Source organism: Marmota marmota, unplaced genomic scaffold, assembly GCF_001458135.2.
Source record: "Marmota marmota marmota unplaced genomic scaffold, marMar, whole genome shotgun sequence".
NCBI classification, from domain to species: Eukaryota; Metazoa; Chordata; class Mammalia; order Rodentia; family Sciuridae; genus Marmota; species Marmota marmota.
Genome location: NW_025999977.1, coordinates 2,293,486 through 2,302,394, shown reverse-complemented (window position 1 = coordinate 2,302,394; position 8,909 = coordinate 2,293,486). Strand labels below are relative to the sequence as shown.

At 35.8% G+C, this 8,909-nt stretch overlaps 1 protein-coding gene across 4 annotated transcripts in view; it reads left to right on the top strand.

Annotated features, from left to right (window-relative positions):
• Positions 1-7,199: 7,199 nt before the first annotated feature.
• Positions 7,200-8,909, top strand: part of Znf638 (zinc finger protein 638) — a 57,812-nt gene continuing 56,102 nt past the window's right edge. The window contains exon 1 of one of the 4 annotated variants that reach the window (XM_048804134.1): positions 7,200-8,823. In XM_048804134.1, coding sequence (XP_048660091.1) covers positions 7,510-8,823 — 1,314 coding nt within the window. In that variant the 5' untranslated portion in view covers positions 7,200-7,509. The remainder of the gene's footprint in view (positions 8,824-8,909) is intronic. The other 3 variants (XM_048804135.1, XM_015479536.2, XM_048804136.1) reach the window with 3 other exon arrangements.

The window sequence follows — 8,909 nt, the reverse complement described above, 5'->3', positions numbered from 1 at the left end:
TTTTTTTTTTTTTTTTAAAGAGGAGGGAGAGAGAGAGAGAGAGAGAATTTTAATATTTATTTTTTAGTTCTCGGCGGACACAACATCTTTGTTTGTATGTGGTGCTGAGGATCGAACCCGGGCCGCACGCATGCCAGGCGAGCACGCTACTGCTTGAGCCACATCCCCAGCCCTTTCCTTTAATTTTTATTGTTGGTTGTTCAAAACATTACATAGTTCTTGACATATCATATTATTAGTCTTCTTTAATCTAGAACATTTCTGTAGCTACCTTTATTTTTTGTGAAGTTGACATTTGGGGGTATACAGTCGTCTTTGCTCTTCTTTTTTGGGGGGGTGTACTGGGGAGTGAACTCAGGGGCACTAGGCTACTGAGTCACATCCCCAGCCCTGATTTGTATTTTATTTAGAGACAGGGTCTCACTGAGTTGCTTAGCACGTGTCGGTTTTGCTGAGGCTGTCTTTGAACTCTCGATCCTCCTGCCTCAGCTTCCTGAGTGCTGGGTTTACAGGTGTGCGCCACCAATGCCCGGCTTTGCTCTTCTTTTTAACAGAACATTTCTCACTTTGAATTTTGTCTGATATTTTCCCTTGATTAATCAAATTTCAAATTATGTGTCCCTGGGTGGAAAAATTGCGTAAATAATGGTATGTCCTCAGGATATCAGATCTGGAGGTGTGTGATGTCCATCTGCCCTTCATAGTATGACTTCATGGGTCATACTATGTTGGACATGTTTTATGTAACATGTTTGCTAGGAAAGACAGTTTAAGACCATGTATATGTCCCACTCATCAAAATTTGCTTCTGGATGTAACATTTGCTAATGATTCTTGCCTGAGCCATTCTTTACTGATAGTTTAAAAGTGATTTTCCAACTCTACTTGTTCTCTAAATTTACTAGTGGAAGGTCAGCGCTCAGTAAGAGTCTTCCCTTCTCCTCCATTAATTGATTTATTGATATGGACTTATGGACTCTTGTTGGTTTTCTCAGTGTTTTGTAATTTTTTACTGTTCAGATCTTTCTTGCTTTCTCCCATTTCACATTTGTATGTCTTGCTTTCCACATTGTGAGAGCACTGGTTCCCAACACCATCAAAACATTTACTTATTTGCTTATTCCTAGGATATAATCTAGAGTAGTTTTAGCATGACTTCATCCATATTACTATCCAAAAACATAAAACAAAAAACAAAACTCCCAAACCTATTAAATGAGTGAAGAATTGTTCCCATTCCCTCAGCTCTATCAGAACTGAGGTATATAAATTGAATAGTGAGTTATAAGTTACTGAATTTTTCTTTTTCCTCTTCAGTGGGTTGTAGTATTCATTTAAAATATGATTGAATTAGTTTGCTTTCAGTTTGAGGTATTTCTCTCCTTCCCAACCTTGTTGATTTAATATTTTTTAAAAGTATGTAGGTTCTTAACATGCTTCCGAAATTCAAAACTATATTATAAAAGCTAACTAACTCAGTTGTAGAGAGAACTTTTCTCCGGTGTGTTAGGAACAAAACAAACAAACAAACAAAAAACAACATAAGGTGTATTCCAGGGCTGGGCATGGTGGCATGCACCTATGATGCCAGCCCTTGGTGCTTTGTTTGGTGGGCGGTGGGAGGATTGCAAATTTGAGTCCAGCCTCTGCAATTTAGCAAGGCCTTAAGCAACTTAAATGAAAATAAAAAAGGGCCAAGGATGTAGCTCAGTGGTAAAGTGCCCCTAGGTTCAGTTGCTGTACACCCCACCCTCCAAAAAAAAGGATTTATTTACTCCATGAAATATCATTTTCATATCCCTTAAGTCCTTGCTGTCCATTACCTTTTATAAATAACCCACTTCATTGTGTTCTGTGCTGTTTTATTTTGTACCCATAAGCAGATATGTGTATATTTTCTTATTTCCCTTTTTTGACAAATATGGTATACTATATATGTTCTTTTGTACTTTGTAAAGAAGTTAAGGCTTTTGTTATTTTAAGGTATTCATTCAGTCAAGTACTTTAAGTATGTTTACTTGGTGATTTTTGAACCTACTTTAAGCTGAATGGGAATATTTTTTGGCCTGTGTTATCCATGAAAGAAGCAAGTAACCAAATGTCGGGGAAGGCAAGGATGTGATTAGGCCTCAGAAACAGTTGGAATTGGGTATTGAATGCCTTCACTATTCTGTTTACTTGTTGGTCCTATTTGCCTTTGTTATGGTATCTTTATTTTGTTGTAGTGCTTGTGCTTTCTGAGGCAGTGACTATAGTTGTCAAAGCATTTCGAGTTTTATGAACATCTACTACATTCTCATTTCTAGTTTTAAAAACAATAATCCCAGGGAAGATTATTTATTTCAACTTGGATCAGGTGGTTTCTTTTGAAATAATCTATTATGCTTTTTAGGAGAGTTAAGGTAGTATCACCAATGCATATATATGCTCAGGGGAGCAACATTTACGATGAAAACATTTGTGGTCTAGAGACCCATTTATGTATGCAGTGTACATGCTCCTAAAAAATAAAAATAAATGTTAGCTCATGTATTTTTCTGGAAATAATAACAATATTAAATTATTGGTATATGGGGTTGTTAGTGCCTGGTTCTCATGGTGATCTGTTCTTAGCATTGTGCTTTGACAATGGATCTTCCCTTGTTCTTCAATTTTGAACTCATGATGTTTATAGATCCTTTCAGGTAGCAGTGCAGTTTGTGATGCTCTTCCTGATGCCAACTTAAGTTTTTAATTGTTTTTGCTTTCTTTTACTGCTTCTTTGAAAGCACCATGTTTTAGCATTTTAATGCCCAACATGATATTCTCTATTCACCGTCTTGGCACCTTCAGAATTATGGCATGTGTATCTTAACATAAGGGAACAAAATAATGGTAGAAAAGAATTGACTGAATGGGTATAGCTCTACATGGTAAGGGAAATTAGAGTGTAGTTTAACTGAGAAAAGCACAGAATGAACAGCTGGACTCCTGTATTAACTAGCTATTATAATAACTGCATTCTTAAGTGCCAAAGCAAATGTATAATATTCTGAGACAGTGCTCTGACAAAGTGGCTTCAAATGAGGTATGTGGGTGAATACCTAGAAAAATAATTTTAAAATACTATTCTTTCCTTTATAGTAAATTGGTGGAAAACTTTTCTGCATGTCAGCATGTCATAAAGGTGGTCCCCCCACTTTTTTCTTTTTGGTAAGGAGGTAAGGTAAAGAACATGAATTATTTTAATAATTAGAAAAAAGAAAGCTATAGAATAAATTTACAATTAAGATAACAGGATGAAAAGAACACCAAGGAGAGATGTAGATTCTGTTATGGTCTTGTTTCCTTGCTGTGTTCTAAGGCTTCACTTAATCTGTACAGTTTACAAACACTGGGATTTGTTTGCTCTTGGTTATGAAGTTCAAATGAGATAATTTAATGGTATTAAAGTGTTTGTAAACCATGAAGTGCTACAAAGTTCAAGTATGAGATTTTTATGTAAATCTTTTTATTATAAATCTGGGTGAGCCATCGGCTAATTTTTGATGCTGCTTTTGGATTCTAAAAAGTTTTTAGGTCTTTTAATACCTCTAAAAAAATTTAGGGCTTCCTTTCCTCTGAAAGACAGTATCAAAATAATAGACAGTTGTTGATTGTCCATAATAGTAGAAATCTCAGAAATTCCTCATGGGATTTAATGGTGATATCTTTTTTTAATATGTCAGGTCATTTCTTCATGCTTCCCTGAAGAACCCAGCTTCTGCTACATGGTTCTAAAAGAATTTTTATGATTGACATACTGAATTCTTATTTTAGAGTGGTAGTTAAGAGCGTTCTTGAGAGTTTTTAGCTGCTATTTGTCAAAATAAATGTTTTGTGATCATTAAATAGCCTGTTTTTGAAAAATAATATAGGAAAAATAAAATGTCAATTAAAAATAATATATAGGCTGGGGATATATAGCTCATTGGTAGAGTACTGGTCTATCATGTTCTAGTTCCTGGGTTTTATCCTCAATATCACAAAATAAATAAGAAAGAAAACAGCATACTTCTGAGTTGTAAAATTGTGTTTAGCATAAACTGTTCTTAAACTCTTCTCTATCACATGTGCATATGCATATGCAAGACTAGAAGAATTGTATCAGAATATTAGTTTACTCTAGGTGATGGTTTTATTTATTTATTTTTGAAAGGGAGTATTTCTGTGTTGCCCAGGCTGGCCTCAAATTCCTGGGCTCAAGATGTTCCTGCTAGCCTCCTGTGTAGTTGTTGGTCCTATAGACAGATGCCACTGTGACCAGTTTTGGGTTTTACTGAAAGATTTTGTTGCTTTTAATTTTCTATAACAAGCATATATAATATTATAGGAATAAAAGTTTTAAAGGATTAATACTGTTTAATTGCAGTCATTTTCAAAGGAGTTAATAGTCCATAGCTCAGATCTCAACTTGGTTTAATGATTTCATAAGTTGGCTATCTGTAAATTCCTCTGGATGAACTCTTTAGGACTAGGGCTCCTGGGGTTAGATGTCTGTCTTAATTTGTTTTGTTGTTTTCCAGGTGTTAATGATAAATATATCCTTGTCTTTGGTTCCTGTTTCTTGTAACATTGTTTTCTGGTTTCATCCAGTATCATTCTTACAAGGCAGAGGAGTTGTTTTCTTTGTTATGGTATAACGTAATTCTTAATGAGAGGTTTCTACAGAATAGTTTGTAAATAAAAGACTGCTCTCTTAAATCCTGTAAATGTATAACTTTTAACATCTAGAAAATACATAAGTAAGTTTTTGCTTTTAAGGAACATAAAGTATAGTTATATCCAACTGGTATTTGTTCATAATTACATGTAGTAATTAGATGGCTGTGATTGAAATCTTTGCCATTTGTGTCTTGTTTTGGAGGAGAAACAATATTTAGAAGGGCTTGTGGTCCTGAAGTTCTAAGAGGAATCATCAGCAAGTGGAAAAAATTGTGCAGAAAGTGTTTGAGTAACTAGATGACAGACTGATTTCCAAAGCAATCATTGTTTTAAAGGATTGAGTTAAAAACAAAATTGTTCTTAGAAGTAATTTTATTATGTAGAAGGTGGTAGGTACAGTTTCATATGACTTGTGATTGTTTAAAAACCTGGATTTTGTTATCAGTGGGAATTTTTTTTTTTTTTTTTTACATTGAATTTGGGTATCAGTGTTCAATAAGCTTTGTCTGCTTATGTCTGGTGAATTTGAAGCTTATGTAACTTGTCTTATTTTAGTGTTTTACTCTAACTTGAAAATTAATAATCTTTGTAAATAATGAGGACTTTGGAGGTGATAGTTCAGATAGTTTAACAAATATTTGAGGGTCTTGTGAGTAGCAATAGGGTTTATATGCTTGGGAGATAAGTCTTAATGATAAGCTTCAGTTGACTCTAAATTGTTGGAAAAGATTATGCATGTGAGTACAAAAACATTAGCTAGTAAAAGGTATAAGTAAAAAAATGGTAGAAGCAATAATTAAGCAATAATTAATAAACCTTTCTTAATTAGTGGCATTGATGGTCAACAAAAATTTGATGGATACTGACTTTGAAAGTGAGTAAAGTCAAATCAGTGTCTAGGGCAAGGTTATGTTGTTTGTTTTGATAGGGAGATGGGAAAAGAATAGAGGCAAAGGTCTAGCTAGAGTAAGTATCCAGTAAAATTAGAAAGGTAGAGATTGACTAGATTGGTTGGACCTTGGAATGAAATAAAGAATGAGAAAGAGAAACTCTCGGGTTTTTGAACAAGAGCAATGTAGTAAAAATGTCCTGTTGCAAAGATTGAATGTGTTGGCAGTGTGCAAAATGATTGGAAGGGAGAATTTCCCAGAAAAATTAGCATTTTACTAACATTGTGTATAAAGTACGCAAAGTTAGTTTACTTACTAACATTAAATATAAAGAAAAACGTATATATAATTATGAGTGAAATTGTAGCTTGAACCTGAAATCAGTGATCAGTAAATAGAATCCACAACTTGGATTCCCATTGGTAGACGTAGATGCCACAAGACTTCACAGTACACTTTGGGTATACAAGTAGGCAATTGATGGATAGCCCAGGCATAATGTATGCTTTAAACAGCAGCAATAAACAAACTGGAAGAGGGAAGGCAAGTTATGTGGCTGCTGACCTTGGTCCTGAACGATAACTAAAGTACTATTTCTCTCAGAAGTAGGAGTAACATAGCACTTCTGATGGGCTGGTCAGCAGCCAGTTTTAACTAATACATGTCTGGGGATTGCAGGATTGTCTTGCTCACATCTGTTAGTTAAGAGTATGGATTATGGGGTTAAATTACATTGAATGCAAACGTGGACATAAGCAAGTGTGTGCTTCTTAACTTCTCTATGCCTTAGTATCTGTTATAAAACTATACATATCTCAGGGAGTGTGAGAACTAACAGTCCACATAATGTGCTTAGAACTGTAAATGACACATGGAAAATGCTCTATAAAGTTTATCATTGTTATTACTAATATATCTAAACTCGCTGTTGAGGAAATTCAAAAGTAGGGGCTGGGGTTGTGGCTCAGTGGTAGAGTGCTCGCCTAGCATGCATGAGGCACTGGGTTCGATCCTCAGAACCACATAAATGTAAAATAAAGATATTGTGTCCACCTAGAGCTAAAAAATAAATATTAAGAAAAAAAAAGAAATTAAAAAGTAGGGTGACTAGTTTTGTTACATATTATCTTGTTATAACCAGTTTCATGCTCTTGCATCTGCTTTGTTAGACTCTGAATTCAAGTTATTGACAGCAAAGTTTTACCTTATAAGAAACTGTTTAATAGCAGTTAAATTGCTTTGTAGAATTTATTAGGTGTGAAAGCTGGTTCCAAGGAAGAATGTGTCTTAACAGAAATGAGTCTTACCAGAAGTTTAAGGTTAACCATTGTTACTTTCATTGTTTATATGTATGATTCATGCATATTAAGCATGTGTACATTTCTAAGTATTTTAATGCATTCATCTTCTTTTTCCAGCATTAAAACATGAAATAAATAGTTTGTGTTTTTCAAGATTATTTAAAAGAACCTATAAATACAGCACCTAGCAAACAGTGCATCACATACAGGAACTCTGGCTTGAGGTTTGGGGTTTGTGTTCTGGATTTAGGAAAGAAGAAAAGAGAAGGTTTCAGGAAAAAATTTTAAATTCTTGTAAGCCTTTACTCTAAAAATATATGAAATGCAGAATGGTTTCATGGCTTTATTTCAAAATGTTTTACACTGGCTGTAGAACCCACTTCATGAAGTAGTTTGAGTTAAAATGATCTAATATTTGTGTTTTAACTTTCAGCTTTGTGTATTTCTTGGAAAATTTCGCACCACTTGTGAATTCCTTGAGCCTGGGCATTGCAAACCCACTTCTGTTGGGCCCATCTCCTTTGCACTTTGCTCAGATTAAGACTCAGTTGGCGCTTCAGCAGCTGAATGCCGTTGCCTCACATGGTTCAACACCACCTTACACTTTATTAAATCAGGCATTCTTGAAAGTAGCCATGTCGAGACCCAGGTTTAATCCTCGAGGAAACTTTCCACTTCAAAGGCCACGAGCACCTAACCCTTCTGGGATGAGGCCTCCAGGACCATTTATGAGGCCTGGATCTATGGGTCTTCCAAGATTTTACCCAGCAGGGAGAGCCCGTGGAATCCCACACAGATTTGCTGGCCATGAATCTTATCAGAACATGGGACCACAGAGAATGAGTGTTCAGGTAACTCAACACCGAACTGATCCAAGATTGACCAAAGAAAAGTTGGATTTTCATGAAGCACAACAAAAGAAGGGGAAGCCTCATGGTAGCCGGTGGGATGATGAGCCTCATATGTCTGCATCAGTGGGAGTGAAACAGAGTTCTATCACACAGGTTACAGAGCAGAGTCCTAAAGTACAGAGCCGCTATACAAAAGAGAGTGCCTCAAGTATCTTAGCAAGTTTTGGATTGTCTAATGAAGATCTAGAAGAACTTAGTCGCTATCCTGATGAACAGCTAACTCCTGAAAATATGCCATTGATTTTGAGGGATATAAGAATGAGAAAAATGGGGCGCCGATTACCGAATTTACCTTCTCAGAACAGAAATAAAGAAGCACTTGGTAGTGAAGCAGTTTCAAGTAATGTGATTGATTATGGGCATGCAAGCAAATACGGCTACACAGAAGATCCACTTGAAGTACGTATTTATGATCCTGAAATTCCAACCGATGAGGTCAAGAATGAATTTCGGTCACAGCAGAGCATTTCTGCATCTGTTCCTACTCCAAATATGATATGTAATACTATGTTTCCTGTTGAAGAAGTGTTTCGCCCGATGGACTTCCCCAGTGAGTCCTCAAATAATCAGTCCTTTTTCCCAGTTGAGAGTGGAACCAAGATGTCAGGCTTACACATTTCAGGACAGTCAGTCCTTGAACCTGTAAAATCCATCAGCCAATCCATTAGCCAAACAGTTAGTCAGACAATGAGTCAGTCTCTGATTCCTCCATCTATGAACCAACAACCTTTTTCATCTGAATTAATTTCAGCTGTAAACCAGCAAGAGCGGATCCCACATAAACCTGTGATTAATTCATCTAATGTACATGTTGGATCGAGAGGAAGTAAAAAGAATTATCAATCAGAGACTGACATTCCCATTCAATCTCCCTTTGGGATTGTGAAAGCATCATGGCTACCAAAGTTTTCACATGCTGATGTCCAGAAGATGAAGAGACTTCCAACTCCTTCTATGATGAATGATTATTATGCAGCATCTCCAAGAATATTTCCACATTTGTGTTCTCTGTGTAACGTAGAATGTAGTCATTTGAAGGTGAGTGTTTTTAAAGATCACTGTATAATGATGCTCAGCGCCCAAGTTTTCTCTAAATTCTGATGTGTATGCTCGTGTTAATAGGC